Raw genomic sequence first — 15,115 nt, 5'->3', positions numbered from 1 at the left:
TGTTTGTTGCTCTAATTCAAGCTCAGACATTCTTACGATGGCACACAAAAACATGCAACAACAATAATGAACTCTATCAGCAAGACACACTGCCACATGTCGACACAAACAGAGCTGTAAGACACTGATATACCGAGATTATGAAACGTTATTGAGCTGTTTGTACAGTGCTGCCAATGTAAGCGCACGTTGGCAAGTTCACTAACGTAATTGTCAGACCTCGTACACGTATGTTGCCTATAAGTTGCTTGTGTTTGTGTTGTCAATATAACAATAGGTATAATATTAAGAGAATTAAGATAAATTCCTATGGGAGCTCATAGGCATAGAAAGGAAATCATGTTTAGTGAATTTGGAATGGGACATGTGGTGTGGTGGGTAAGGTCATTTTTCAGACAAGAGTTCTCTGACACTGACTGAGTGTCCTTTAATTCAGTTCAATCCAGACATAGACACACAGGTTAAGGACCAAGTCCTCCACAAGATGCCTCATTTCAGATGCCAGCCACAAGTCTCAGGGGCCACCTGAACTTCTGACCTATTTGGCTATAATTTGAGTATCCCCACAATCCCCTAAGATTTGATAATTTGCTAGGACTCAAGAGAACTCACTGAAAGTGCTATATTAAAATTATAGTTTTATTGTAAAAGCTACAACCTAGAAACAGCTCAATGGAAGCAACGAATAGGCCAAGGTCTGGGCCTGGGTGGGGTTGGGGCCTGAGGTGAAACGTAGAGCTTCTGTGCTGTTTCTCATGAAATCCATGCGCATCAGTTTCCAGTCATGTCATTGTGTTTGTTCACCCACCAGGAAGCTCCACTGAGCTTTGTTGCCCAGATTTTAATTGGGGTTTCCATCCTTACATAGGGATCATTGATGAAATGGTTGCCCATGTGCTGGAGCCCCTCCTGCCCACTCTCCTCCCTGTAGGTCTGCTTGGTCCAAAGTGTCAGTCTCTTTAATCAAATGGTTGATTGATTTTTGTGGTGACCAGCCCCTGTCCTGAGGTGGCTAGGGACCACTTTGAGTCACTAGCAACATAACAAAGGCACTCTTCTCACTCAGGAATTTTAAGGGTTTTTGAAGCTCTGTGTCAGCAACTGGGGACAAAGACAAGATATACCGGGGGTGCCAAAAAATATATATATAATTGGACACTTTGGTCAACGTTGCTCAAACAGTACTTTGCCATAATCAGAAGTGTCTGGACGCTGATGGTAAATTGCAGAAGTCAAATGTGAATTGTATTCATTTTTTGTTATCCGTATATATTGAGTTTTACAATTTTAATACAGTTTTCCTTTCTTAAAATGTGTATACATTTTTTGGCACCCTCTTTATTATACCACAGTCATCAAATAAGATTTCAAGGAGAATATGGCATTTGAGTGATGCTTGCAAGATGGGTGGGATTTAAACATTTGGAGATGGGCTAAAGGGCATTCCAGGCTGAGAAAGCCACATTAGCAATCACACAGGGCACGTAAATCAAAAGTGCAGAGTTCAGTATGGAGAAATAGATCTTTCTTTTTTTTGGCTTTAGTGGGATATATAAAAAGCGGTAATAACAAGTAAAGCCAGGCTGGGGCTCTCATTTAATGATATTTATTAATCACAGAATTTCTTTATTCTTACAGAGCAGAAGAAAGAAGAGATCTGTTTATGTTTTTCCGAAGCCTACACTTTTTTATGGAGTGGTGTGACTATCGGAAGCGCACATTTAAACATTTCAAGGTAGAGTCTAAAGTCTTTACATTTAAACATATATGAAAAAGTAAAACTCATGTGAACTTGGGGATTTAGCATACCATTCTCAAAGTTTTTAAACAACAGAAACTGTTCTCATGGGATTTTGGAATTTGCCTGTTTGGAATAAATGAAGATGGAATACTTCTGTACAAGTCATTGAATCTCATATGATAGAATATCTTGAAGGAAGTATATATAGTTATATTATTGATTTTATAACACATATTTTGAAAAATTATTCTGTCAAGGGTACTTGAAGTACAATGACAAATGCTAATATAGAATACAGTCACGATAGGCTTATCACAGAGCATTATAATCTTTTCTTCCTGAGCCAGACTGTATTTTGACCTTCTTAATTATCGTATATTTCAAGTTTAAATACTGAAGCCCCCCATTCTTGTAAAGTGGTGCTTCTTAAGTCTGATGCTGGTTCATTCAAAGGCTCCTTTTTATTCCCTTTGTTTGTCTTCTGGCATAGCTAGCATTACATTTGGCTGTATTGTAATCCCCCAGGTCCTACTTAGGTGGATAGCATTGAGTTACTGACAGCAGTGATCCACACAAGCAGCACTGAGAGTCAGCAAATAATGTCTCACTGTTTGGGTGCCCTCACAAGCCAAACTGGGTCAAGACTGCTGTTTTTATGGCTGGTAATAACTCTCCTTTATTTTGGATTGTTATTATTATTATTATTAGCATTGTATTTGGCTGAGCTAATGAAATCTGTCAGGCACAGGGTTTTCTTTAGAACAAAATGTGCGGGTACCTATCCTGTACCTGTACCGTGGTCCCTTGAGCAGTTCTCATGATTATGTTGTTTACTTGCAGGTGCTCTTGCACCGGAACTATCAAATAGATCTGCTTCACAAATGACTGAGGAATATGGTGGAGGTTATGGTTATGAATCACCTAATGTGGTTGTTTTACTTATAATTTTGGACGGGTTGTGGGAAATGTGAGTGCTAGCCCCGTTTCCAAAGCCAGTTGGCCTTCAAGTGCTTTCAAGGCAGGTACGGAAGTATAATTGATGTGTTTTTCCTCTGGAGGGTAGGGTGCTTCTGTGAGCTGGTCATACGGTTGCCAGAAAGAAAGAAGCACATGGCTGTGCAGCCCTGACCAGGGTCTGTCTCTGGAACTTCTTCGTCATCCCTCCCTGACCCTCTGTCCCCATGACACTCAGCTCGCCGTTCCCTCCTCCCCCAGCTCCTGAGAACTGCCACTCTGTCTTCTGTTTCTGTGAATTTGATTACTCTAGGTACCTACCTCATTTAAGCAGAAAAATTAAATGTATTCCTTCTGCCCAGCTTATGTCACATCGCATAATGTCCTCAGGGTTCATTGATGTTGTAGCGTGGGTCAGGATTTCATTCCTTTTTAAGGCTGAATAACATTCATCTATTCACATTTTGTTTATTTGTTCATCTGTTGATGGACACCTGGGTTGCTTCCACCTTTTGGTTGTTGTGGATAATACTTCTATGAATAATGGTGTACAAGTACCTGTTCGAGTCCCTGCTTTCCGTTCTGTATGTGGAATTGCTAGATCACATGGTAATTCTATATTTACGTTTTTGAAGAACTTAAGATTCTTTTGCACAGCAGCTTCACCCTTTGCATCCCTAACAGCAATGGACAAGTCTTCTGCTTTCTCCACGTCCTTGCCAACATTTGTGATTTGCGGTGGGATTTTTAATTTTTTTGTCAGAGCCAACCTGATGGGTGTAAAGTGGTATCTCATTGTGGTTTTGATCTGCATTTCCCTGATGATTAGTGTGCTAAGCATCTTTTCATGTGCTTATGGGCCATTTGGGTGTTTTCTTTGGAGAAATGCCTATTCAAGTCCTTTGCCCATTGAATCAGGTCGTTTGGGGTTTTTGTTATTGTTCAGTTGTAGGAGTTCTTTATATATTCTAGATATTGATCCCTTATCTAATATGTAATTGGTAAAAAATGTCTCTTTATTCTCTTGATAATGTCTTTTGTTGCACAAAAGTTTTTAATTTTGATGAAGTCAATTTATTTTTTCTTTTGCTGCCTGTACTTTCGATGTCATATCCAAAAAAATCATTGCAATATTTAATGTCATAAAATTTTTTCTGTTTTCTTCCCTAAGAGTGTTGTAGTTTACTTCTTTAGTTTAAGTTCTTGATCCACTTTGTAAACTAAGGGTCCAGCTTCATTTATTTGCATGTGCATATTCAGATTTCCAGCACTGTTTGTTGAAGAGACTCTTTCTTTTTATATTGAGTGGTCTTGGCACCTTTGTTGAAAATCATCTGACCATATATGCTCAGTTTTGTTTCCGGGTTCTCTGTTCTAGTCCCTTGATCTGTATGTCTGTCCCTATGCCAGTGCCACACTTTTGACTGGTGTAGTTTTGTAGTGACATTTTGGAAGGAGGATGTATGAGTCCTCTAATTTTGTTCTTTTGAAATTTGTTTTGGCTATTTGGAGTTTGTTGAGGTTCCTTATGAATTTTAGGTTCCTATTTCTTCGAAAAATGTGACTGGGGCTTTGATAGGGGTTGCATTGAAGCTGTTGATTGCTTTGGGTAATACTGACATATTAACTATTCAGTTTTCAATCCAGGATCACAGGATGTCCTTTTATTTATGCATGTCTTCTTTAGTTTCTTTCGGGAATGTTTTTAAGGGTAAAATATTTTTAATTTTAAGCCTCAGTTTCTTTAATTATCAGTGTCAAGAATGAAGCAATATCTATTTAAGATAATGAGATCAGCATGTTTTTACTGTCTCATTATTTTATTTGTGACTTAAGGATGTATAAAAGGTTGTCAGGTACCCATGTTCATGTCTTCTTTTTATATAGAAGTCTCAAAATTATTTTTTAATGATAATTCTATAATTCAGAATTTTCCCCAGTGCTCTTTTCGAATTATTATTTTATCTAAACCTCTGGCCTTTAAATTCTCTAAAATTTGAGAGTTATTTTATGATTTTTTTTCTCCTTAAGTTAAATTATATAAAGAACATAAGATATTATTTGTCTGGCATTTGGAAATGTGACGGGCGTCCCCGCTGACCGTTCTCCTCAGTATCAGTCCCACGGCGCAGGGCTCCTTATCAAATTTATTATTCCAGATAAAGATACAGTTTATTTCTGTTGATTTAATCAAGATTGCAATGGTTCAAAGATTCTATTTTTCCAAGTAAAACAGGGCTCTTCTGTTTGAATGGATTTTATTTTGCACTATTTGTTTTATATTCAAATCAAATGTGCTCACTCTTATGCTAAGCACTTTAAAAGTATAAAGAGAATATTGAATGTGCTTAGTGTACTCAGCTTTCAGTCATAGAGAAATGAGGCATGCATATAAAATAATGAGAAAGCAGTACAATATTTATGATTATCAGTTACCAAAACAAGTGAATGAGTGTTATGGGGTAATTACTGTGGCCTTAAGAGATCACAGATCATTTAATGAAAAAGTTTCATTTTGGGGTCATTGAAAAGTTGGGGAAAAATTGAAAATAGATAGGTCATTTTAGGTAGGGAAAACAGAGGCAAATGCTTAAATCTAGGAATACGTATTTGTTCTGGAAATAGTATACAGAGACCAACTTGATTCTAATGTGTAATTTATGTTGAAAACAGTGTTGGTAATTTTTAAATACATAGTTCAAACTCATGTTTCTAAAGCACTGATAATTTTGTATTGTAACCCCAAAGCCATGTGGAGATTGTGACTTTTGAGTGAGGTTTGGGCAAGTGGAAAGTTATTTTCGGAACTTCAATCTGACAGCATTGTGTTATCATAAATCATCAGTATTAGATTAAAGATGATTTCTCAGCGTTAAATGTATTAGTTAATTATGGGTCTTTAGAAGATGTGGCTCAGAAGCTTTCTTGTTAATATACAGTCTGTTTGTATGACCATGGATCTGTATTGGTTGGTGGCACGGTAGTGTGTAATAAACCACATAATTCATTTTGTTTTCATGTCTTATATTCGGACAAATTTATTAATAAGAGTCTCATTCCTATAGTGTAAAAGAAAATAGTTTGCAGTATTTATCATGTTTGCAAGGCTTTACAATAGAAAACTTCATGGCTATTTTTTGAAAAATGGGATACACTTTCAGATTTTTTTTTAATAAGCATACTGATTTTGGTCTGCTTGACTTCATAAAATGTTTTATACTAGATTTAGAATGTTAATATAAAGATAAAAGAAAATGTTGTACTATTTTACTAAAGCCTTTAACTGTGTGACTACAAAGCAGAAAAGGTTTGAGCGTTACTATATTAGCTCTTTATCAGAGAGTAAAATTACACTTTATTTGGAAAGTGTTTCCTAGGTATGAGACTATGCTCTATTTCTCATGCTAAATAAAAATATAATAGCTGCCTTAATAGAAAGACAACAGAGTTTCTATTTCATAATTAACAATGTGTGAATCATAAAAGAAAAATGGGAGATCATTGGGAATATTTATCTTTTCAAAGGTTTGGAACATTAGCCTTAAATTCTTTCTGGATCCAGTAAAGGCCAAATAAGACAAACAGTTATAAGTTTCTTGGACTTATCCTCTTGCTTCTTTACTAATAGAAATAATGCTTCTTAAATTTGAGTATTTATATAAAAACATACCTTTTAAATGGCATTCTACTATAAACAACAAGGATTTTGTAATGTTGTTTAAATATTTTTCACATTACTTTGTTTTCAACTTAGAGATTCAGTCTTAGTTTTTACTTGTTATATGTGAGCTTTTTGAACATCCTTGCTTAAAACATAAAATTCCTTCATAGTGGGATACAAAGTTAATATTAAACAAATATTTATGCTCCTTTAGCCATTGTTGAGACAGATTATACGTACATGTGTACTTTAGTTTATATGTTGCATTGACAGTGGTTAAAAGTATGACCCTACAGGTAATCTTTTTAAGCAGATGAAACTGTTGGGGTGCTTTCCCAGGATGATGGGATTTCCCTCCAAACGTATCTCTTCTATGCGGTCCCGAATGTAACGGGTGTCATTAGCCTTGCAGAACGTGTCATCTGTAATTGAAGTTATGTTGTTAAACTGGAAAATAAAAAGGAAACATTTTTCAGATATCAGAAATCAACCTTTGGTATACTATGTATGTGGGATCTCACAGAATATTTTGTTTAAAAAATGATTTTTTAAAACATTGTGCATACTGTGTATCCATGATAATAAAATCTTCTCTGTGCAATCTGAGCCTTTTTTAAAAGCCTATAGTGTGACCTTGGAAGAACAGATTACTTGTTGTTACTCCGAGTAATATCCATGTTAATGGAAAGTTCTGAGTCTAAGATTATACCAGCTGGAAAATGTATCGTATTTTAGAGTATCAACTCAAAATGCATACTGTGTCCTTAAATATTCTTTAAAGAAGTACAGTAAATAGGAATTTTGGTGATGCTGAAAGACCAATTTTAGTTTATTTTCATTCCCTCTTCACTTTTCTATTACCACAAGTTGATGTTGGATAATAAATTCAGTTGAAAAGTCTCCAAAAGCAAATATTTACTGCTATTTGGAGAAAGAAACAGAAGCCAGAGGTCGTCGTGTCCCCTAAATTTAAGTCCACATGCCAGAATCCCTCGGAAATACTAATGCATAGCTGGAGACAAACCCTGGTCTGAGAGCAGAGCTCACTCACACCTAGTGTTGCTGGGCCGCTCCGGCTGCTCCGGACAGAGCCGGGGCTCCAGGGCAGGAGAGTGCATCGGGCTCAATAGGAATACTTGGGACAGGCAGACTTTACCTGAGAATGTGAGTTTCCTAATGAGTCATAAGACTGACCCTTAGTGATTTAAATTGAAGTCAGAGATTGTGAAAGGGGCATCATACCTGAAGATGAATTACACGTAAGCTTTCTGGTAAATTCGGAGGCACGGATTCCAGTGCATTGTGGTCCAAGTAGAGGAAGGATAGCTTATTCAGTTTCTGTAAGGAAAAGGCACTTTTGTTGTATTTTTTGCATTTCTTCACAAGATTCAAACTCAACACACACATATATGTACACTTGGATATATACATAGATACTGATATAGACACATATCAGTACTATTAATCATTATTTGGCTTTGGGATTGTTTTGGTTTTGCAAATTGTATATTTTGGTCCTTTACGACGGGCAGCAGAGCCTTGCTGCACTCCCACATTTCTGTCCACTTATCTCATCTCAGAATACCCAGCTGTGCCCGGCTCAACCCTCGTGCCAGTTTCTGAGGGCTTCGAGTTTGTCTTAGACACAGCTGATGAGGTCAGTCCTCTGCAGGATTGAGTTTGGATCCTGGTGCCGCTATAACTTCTCTGAGCCTCCAGAACTTCCCATTTTAGCTCCAATTTGTAGCAAAATGAACACTCCTAACAGATGTGTGTGCTTATTAGTAAGCTGTTTCCCAAAGCAATTTAGTAAATACCTCTCAAGTTATGACTCTTCCCCCTAAGAGCCTAATATTGGGTTACCCTTCATCATCAATAATCCAGTATTGTGTATAATTTTATAATATGATTTCAAGATGTAGTTTCCTCTGACATTAATCTTTTAACTTTCTTTGATATGTGTCCTATGGCAGAATTTGCTAATCTTGTTTTTTTAGAATTAATTTGCTGGTATTTTGATTGTTTCGTAAGCATTCTACCATCATCCACCATACCTTACCCAAAGAGCCTCTTTGCATAGGTTGGAGTAACCTGATTTTACCAATGGCTTTTGCAGCCCAGGGCATTAAGCAAAACTACAGAGTAGCTTAGTTTATCATTTCTATGCCAGCTTGCCGTGAATCCCTTCTGTAATGCATGTGCAAAATCCAAAATATTCAAACATTTCTTTTCTGAAGTGTTCACAGTTCCTGTAGGTCTCAACATGCCAGTTAGTAAAAGGCCTACCAGCTCAAATTACATAGCTTCAAATTACAGGGTTTTTTGTTTGTTTTTAAAGTGAGTCCAGTTTTTAAAAGTCCCCTAAGGGTCCCTTAAATTCTGAGGAACTTCGATGTGTCTCCAGATAATCCCTTAAATTTGAAAATGGATTCTTTAAATGTAGACAAAAAGAAAAGAAAAAATAGTTTTACATTTCTGGCAGATTGTACACTTGTGTGATTATCATAAACTTTATGACAGTGACTATTTGATAGCTTGAGGTGCTTCTCATTAGAAGCTACAAATCTTCCTTTTGACTGAAGTTGTCTGTCGCCAACAGTAGAATGACCCTTTCATCTGAGGCTCCTTCCAGGCCTGGAATGAGAACATCAGCTCTCAGCCGAGGTCATTACTTCTCCACAGACTGTGCATTTTGAGACAACCTGGTGACCCAAATCAGAGCAGATCACCTTCCCATTTAGGTGATTTACTCTACATATATTTTCTTGAATTACTAAGTTAAGAAATGTGTTTAATTTTTGCTACATGCACAATTTTGTATCAGATGCCATGTGGAATTCAAAAGAAAGCCTCCTTACAGAATTCTGTGGCCTGATACATTTAAGTATTAAAAGTAAAATTCAGTGTTTACTTCTAGAACTTTGTTTTTTCTGGCATTTGTAAATTACTAATATTGTAAGGAAAAAGAAACAGGAAAAATTCCCATTTTGAGGTTTTATACAGTCTTGGTGCCACGAGGGTGTGAACCATGTCTGTACAAATCAATACTTGCTGAGTGAACAGATGGAAAAGATGGGACACAGTGTTGTCCATGAAACAAGATAACAGTTCTATAATTTCAAGTGAGGTACAGGCATAAACTAGACAGAGTGAGCCTAACAGTATGGCTATTTGTTATGTAAATAATGTCTTTGTTTATTAAATTGAAGTAGCTTAATACATAAAACCAAATTCTAATGGAGATTTTTCTCTTTCTTTTATCATGTTCTATCATGTGATTATTGGCTGTAGAAAACTGACACTGTGTGCAGTCATGCTCTAAAATACTTACTTTGAATGTATTTGCTTTGATCCCTCTACTCTTGATTTTGTTGTACTTTGCATTAAACAAAGTAAGCTTAGGAGGAAGAACTGGAAGTTTTAGTAGTTGATTTTCAGCTAGTGTAAGTTCTTCCAACAGAGAAAGTTTTGAAAAAGTGCCGTCTTCTATGTCCTCAATCAAATTTCCCGTAAAATCGAGTCTTCTTAAGTTAGCTTGAAAGGAAAACATACAAAACATACAGAAAATATACAAAATAAGAAGTTAAATTCTCCTTTGTCTGGACTGAAGGAAAGCATTTGTTTAACAGGTCATTCAAACATCTTTTATTTTTAGTGTCTAGTAGAGTGTCTGCAATTAGTAGCTTGGGGAATTTTGTTGAATGAATAGATGCCGAGCATCTATCTATTCTATAGTTGACACTGATTGATGGCCTTTCTCACTGGAGTCCTAGGATCTCAGGTTTGGAAGGGAACTTCAAGTTAATAGAGTCCTTCAATCCTTCTCTGTGTGAATTCTCAGGATACTCAGGCAGTTTGAAAGACATTCTTGCTGCAAGTCAGGGAACATAAGCAGCACAAGTAATTGAATAGAATCCTGTAAATATTTTGGGATATTTTGGAAGTACTGGGGTGTTGCATTGTCATTGTGGGTATATTATCTTAATCTCTCGGTGCCTTTCTGCTTAACAACAATAGACAAAAATGTTCCCTAATTTGTTAAAGTAATGCAAGCTAAGAGAAATTCAGTGTGTGTGTATATGTGTGTATAACTTTTGTCTGTCTGGGGCGATTAGAAAATATAGTTACTTGCCATTTGAGATAGTCGTATCTATAAAATTGCTGCAAACACTGAATTAGTAGATACGGAACCATTGCTCCTATGGAAAATACAGGTCTAGGTGCCTTCGAGCATCTGGTCACACGTTTTCATCAGCTAATCAGTACTATATAGTTTTATGTGTGTTTCTTTTAAAAGATGACTTACTAGTATATATTGTTGATACACTAACAGTGAATTCAACAGCCACCAGCACTATAACACGCATTTGATGATTATTTAACACATGTATTTTTTCCGTAAGGCGCATCTCAGCCCTCTCGCACTTGGGAACACTAGAAAGCACTTCAGCACTACATTTGGGGACCATTTTAAACAGCAAAAAGTACAATAATGTGAAAAATGTGGCACTAAGTAAACTGAACAGGACTCTTGTTTACAGTATAAAAGCAGAAACAACAGATCAGAGCACCACCTTGTTCGACCGTGGCTGGGGAATTCCATTTTTCCCTTTTGCCACTGTGCACATATCTGCCAATGACTGTGACAGTGGGGCAGATGTTAAGTGGAGTTACAAATCAATTGTAGCAAGTAGGTGAGTTTGGAAACTTGCAGTCCACAAATGATGGGAACAACTACTTCAGCCAGTCGGGCTGAAAATAAATTGCTACCTAGCGGTGGCAGCCTGAGCCCAGTTATGGTTCGTTGTGTAAATGCAGCGGTGCCAGCATTTCTTGGTTTGATTTTCTTCAGAAGCACTTGACAACACAGGAATCTGAAAAACTTAGGGCTTGGTGATCCAGGACTGGGACTAGGCACCGAGGAAGTGCAGGGTTTTGGTGCTCAGCCTAGAGGCGGGTGGTTGTAAGGTTTGGTAGGATGTCAGAAGGCCGGGTGTTAACCACCTGGGAAGGAATTACACGGCGCTGTTCTCAGTACAGTTCCGTATTAGAATCATGGGAGGCATTCAGTTGTGTTTCATGGTGATGCCTGGGCCTCTCCCCAGACCTAAATTAGAACCTCTGGGGATGAAAGCCGGTGTCAGCAGTTTACAGTGCTTCCCCAGATACTTTTAATCGTGCAGCCATATCCAAGAACCATGAGTTAAAGTAAGGAAAAGCTATTTCTGTGCTTTCATAGTGAAGGTAGAAAATAAGACGTTGGAGAAGCACCCTGACGAGGTTGGTGCTACTGACTGGCTGAGGCAAATGCATCTGGAAGTACTGGGGTTGAGAAGGCATTTGCCTGTGGGTTAGACTGGCTGTCAACAGAGACACCAACGTCACCGGCAGAGAAAGAGGACAGGAGCTCTGCATGGGAAGGAGATTCCGATCTTTGTGAAATGTGATGGGGACATCAGGACTCCAGCAGAGACTGTCCTGGGAGTGACAGGCCACAAGTGCTTACTCTTGTGTTTATGTGACTTAAATGCTAACATGAGTCAATCAATACTGATATCTTATTTAAAACTAACTTCCAGGGAGCATTTGAGGTCTTGCTTCCCAGCATGTCTTCAGTTTGGCTCAAATAAACTCTAATAAAAATTTAAAAAATAAATAAATAAATAAAATAAATAAAACTGACTTACGTATTTCTGCAAAATCTTTGGCAGTCAGCTTTTTAATTTTGTTGAATCGTGCATAAAGATAGGCTGATTCTTTTGGCAAGGGTGGGACAACATCAATGTCGACTTCTTCACAGTATACAGAGCCACTTAAACAAACACACAACAGGCACGTAGGCATTTCTAAATTGGGGCACAAAATCATAAAAATAGAAACAGTAGTTTAAAAATGTTTGGCCTCTAGTGGCAACATTTTTGCTATTTTGAAAAGATACTTTACAGAATTATAGGTGATAGTAGGAAAGATATCATGGGTATGATGGGCTAGTAACTGTGTTGTATTGTAATTTATAATTCACCAGAATTTTATTTTAGATTTTGTAATCCACAATCTCTTTTATTCTGTTTTTTCATTGATCCCTTAATTGCTGAATTGATTTCTTCATTTGAATACCAATAAAATTCATAAAGCCGGACTTAAGATAAACACAAGCTTAATTTATCACTTGGTATGGCACAAACATATTTCAGATTGGTGATAGCTAACAAGTTTAGAAACCACTAGTTATATAAGCAGACTCTTAACTGGCAAATTAGAGTCATCGTAGGCACCATTGGGATTCCGTTTCACTCTACCATCATTCATTGCGTTTACTTGTCATGCCTCTTTTGTCTCTGTCAACCTGGAACAGTTTCTCAGTCTTTATTTTTCATACCTTTCACTTTTTTGAAAAAAAATTAATTTTTTTTAAAAAAATTATTTTTCAGGGTATTTATTTTGCAGAATGTCTTTTAATTAAGTTTTGTCTGAGGTTCCCCATTTTTGGCAAGAATACCATGGAAATGATGTTGGGTCCTCAGTGCCATGTGTCAAGGAGCACACGGTACCTATCCATTCCTGATAATGCTGTCTTTGGTCATTGGTTCATTAGGTGTCCACCATGTTTCTCTCTCTGCAAAGTAAATATTTTTCACTTTGTAATTAATAAGTATCTCCCAGAGAAGTACTTTGAGATTTTAATCAGCTGGTTTGTCATTAAACTTTCACCCACTAGTTTTATCATCCATTGATTCTTACCTGAATTGTTTATCACTAAGATAGTTGCTAAATAATAATTTTCTAATTCCATCATTTTTTTCTATACTTGTTATTGGCATTCTGGTTAAGGGTGGACCATTCCCTTCTTATTTATTTCTGTCAGTATGAACTTATAAATTCCTCATCCCATGGGTCATAATACATTACCATCATAGTTATTTTTATAGTCAATTGTCACAGATTAGCCAATGAAAGCTCTTTTAAGATGTTTTTTATACTGCCACAGCTTTTTTTATGGTTAAATGATGTACAATAAATTGCACATATTTAACTTGTATAAGCGTTTGACAGTATATACCCATGAAATTATTACCACAGTCAAGATAATTAACATAACGATCACCTCCAAAACTTTCTCACACCCTTTGGTAATTCCTCCCTCCCAGTCTTGTCCCCAAGCAACCACTGATCTCCTTTCTGTCGTTATACATTGGTTTACATTTTCAAAAATTTTATATCAAAAGAATCATGTAATATATGCTCTTTTGTATGGCTTCTTTCACTCTGCGTAGTTATGTTGAGATTCATCTGTTGTTGCTTGCATCAGTGGTACGTTCCGTTTTATTACTGAATAGTATTCCATTGTGTCAATATACACAATTTAGTCATCTCTAACTGATATTTCGGTTTCCAGTTTTTGACTATTTTAAAGAAAGCTGCTAAAAACATTTATGTACCAGTTGTGTGGACTTAGGGGTAAATTCCTAAGAGTAGAATGGCTGAGTTGGTATATATATACCTTTTGAAGAAAGTCCCAGATGGTTTTCCAAAGTGGTTGTGCCATTTTTATTCCCTTCAGCACTGCATGAGAGTTCCAGTTGCTCCATATCCTTGCCAACATTTGGTATGGTTGGACTTTTTAATTTTAGCCATTGAATCAAGTAAGGTGTGTTGTGGTAACTCGTGTTTTAGTTTGCATTTTCCTAATGACTAATGATGCCAAGCATCTTCTTACATAATTTGCCATCTACAAATTTTCTTTGGTGAAGTATCTGTTTATGTCTTGTGCCTGTTTATTTTTTTAATGGGATTTTTGTATTATTATTATTATTATTATTATTATTATTATTGAATTATAAGATAAGACATTATAGATATGTCATTTACCATATTTATGTTTTGCAAATATTTTCCTCCAGTCTGTGACTTGTCTTTTTGTTTTCTTATCAATGTCTTTTGAAAAACAAACATTTTAAATTTTAATGAAGAACAATTGGTTTCTCTATAGTTGTGCAAAATCTTTGGCAGTCAGGTATTTATTTATTTATTTATTTATTTATTTATTTATTTATTTAGAAATAAATCTTTGCCAACCACTAAGTTTTTATCCTTTGTTTTCTTTTAAAAGTTGTGTAGTTTAAGTGCTTTATATTTAGATATAGGGTCCATTTTGAGTTAATCGGTATATATGGTGTCAGGAAGTGTTAGAGTTTTTTTTCTTTTCTATAACTATTTGGTTCTTTCAGTACCATTTTTTGGAAAAGATTATCTTTTCTCCATTGAATTGTATTGCCACCATTGTAAAAAGGGAGTTTGCCATATTGTGTAAGTCTATATCTGGACTCTGTTCTGTTCCATTCATCTATTTGTTTATTTTTATGCTAATACCACAATATCTTTATAATAGATAGTATAAATCCCCCAACTTTATTCTTCTTCAACATTGTTATGACTATTATAGGTTCTTTGCATTTCCACCTAAATTTTAGAATCAGCTTAATTAAAAAAAACCAACAACCTAGGATTTTAATTGGGATTGCATTGAATCTACAGATAAATTTAAGAAAAATTACCATCTTAATGACATTTGAGTTTTCTTGTACTTGAGCACAATATATCTATCCATATGTTTAGGTCTTTTTAATTTCTCTCAGCATTTTATCATCTAGATTTTACTGTACAGGTTTTATACATCTTTTGCAAATATATACGTATGTATATTTAATATTTTGATTAATTCTTTAAAAGTTAAATGTCTCCTTTATTCTTTGAAAACT

General features: G+C 36.0%; 2 protein-coding genes across 3 annotated transcripts in view; one reads left to right on the top strand and one right to left on the bottom strand.

Annotated features, from left to right (window-relative positions):
• The window catches only part of CENPP (centromere protein P), a 229,503-nt gene that overhangs the window by 56,568 nt on the left and 157,820 nt on the right, over positions 1–15,115 (top strand). For both annotated transcript variants that reach the window (XR_012495646.2, XM_019713829.3), the window contains exon 5: positions 1,639–1,735. Coding sequence is in view for 1 of the 2 variants with exons in the window: in XM_019713829.3 (XP_019569388.1) it covers positions 1,639–1,735 (97 nt within the window). In the remaining variant the exon portion in view is untranslated. The remainder of the gene's footprint in view (positions 1–1,638; positions 1,736–15,115) is intronic.
• OGN (osteoglycin) overlaps positions 5,703–15,115 on the bottom strand; it is a 17,335-nt gene continuing 7,922 nt past the window's right edge. The window contains exons 4-7 of the mRNA XM_019713828.3: positions 12,044–12,202; positions 9,688–9,890; positions 7,599–7,694; positions 5,703–6,803 (exon numbers count right to left, since the gene is read on the bottom strand). Coding sequence (XP_019569387.1) covers positions 6,633–6,803; positions 7,599–7,694; positions 9,688–9,890; positions 12,044–12,202 — 629 coding nt within the window. The 3' untranslated portion in view covers positions 5,703–6,632. The remainder of the gene's footprint in view (positions 6,804–7,598; positions 7,695–9,687; positions 9,891–12,043; positions 12,203–15,115) is intronic.

Source organism: Rhinolophus sinicus, chromosome 16 (assembly GCF_057876585.1).
Source record: "Rhinolophus sinicus isolate RSI-liver-muscle chromosome 16, RSI-T2T, whole genome shotgun sequence".
NCBI lineage: Eukaryota > Metazoa > Chordata > Mammalia > Chiroptera > Rhinolophidae > Rhinolophus > Rhinolophus sinicus.
The sequence above is the reverse complement of the archived record's forward strand: the minus strand, read 5'-3'. Positions and strand labels throughout refer to the sequence as shown.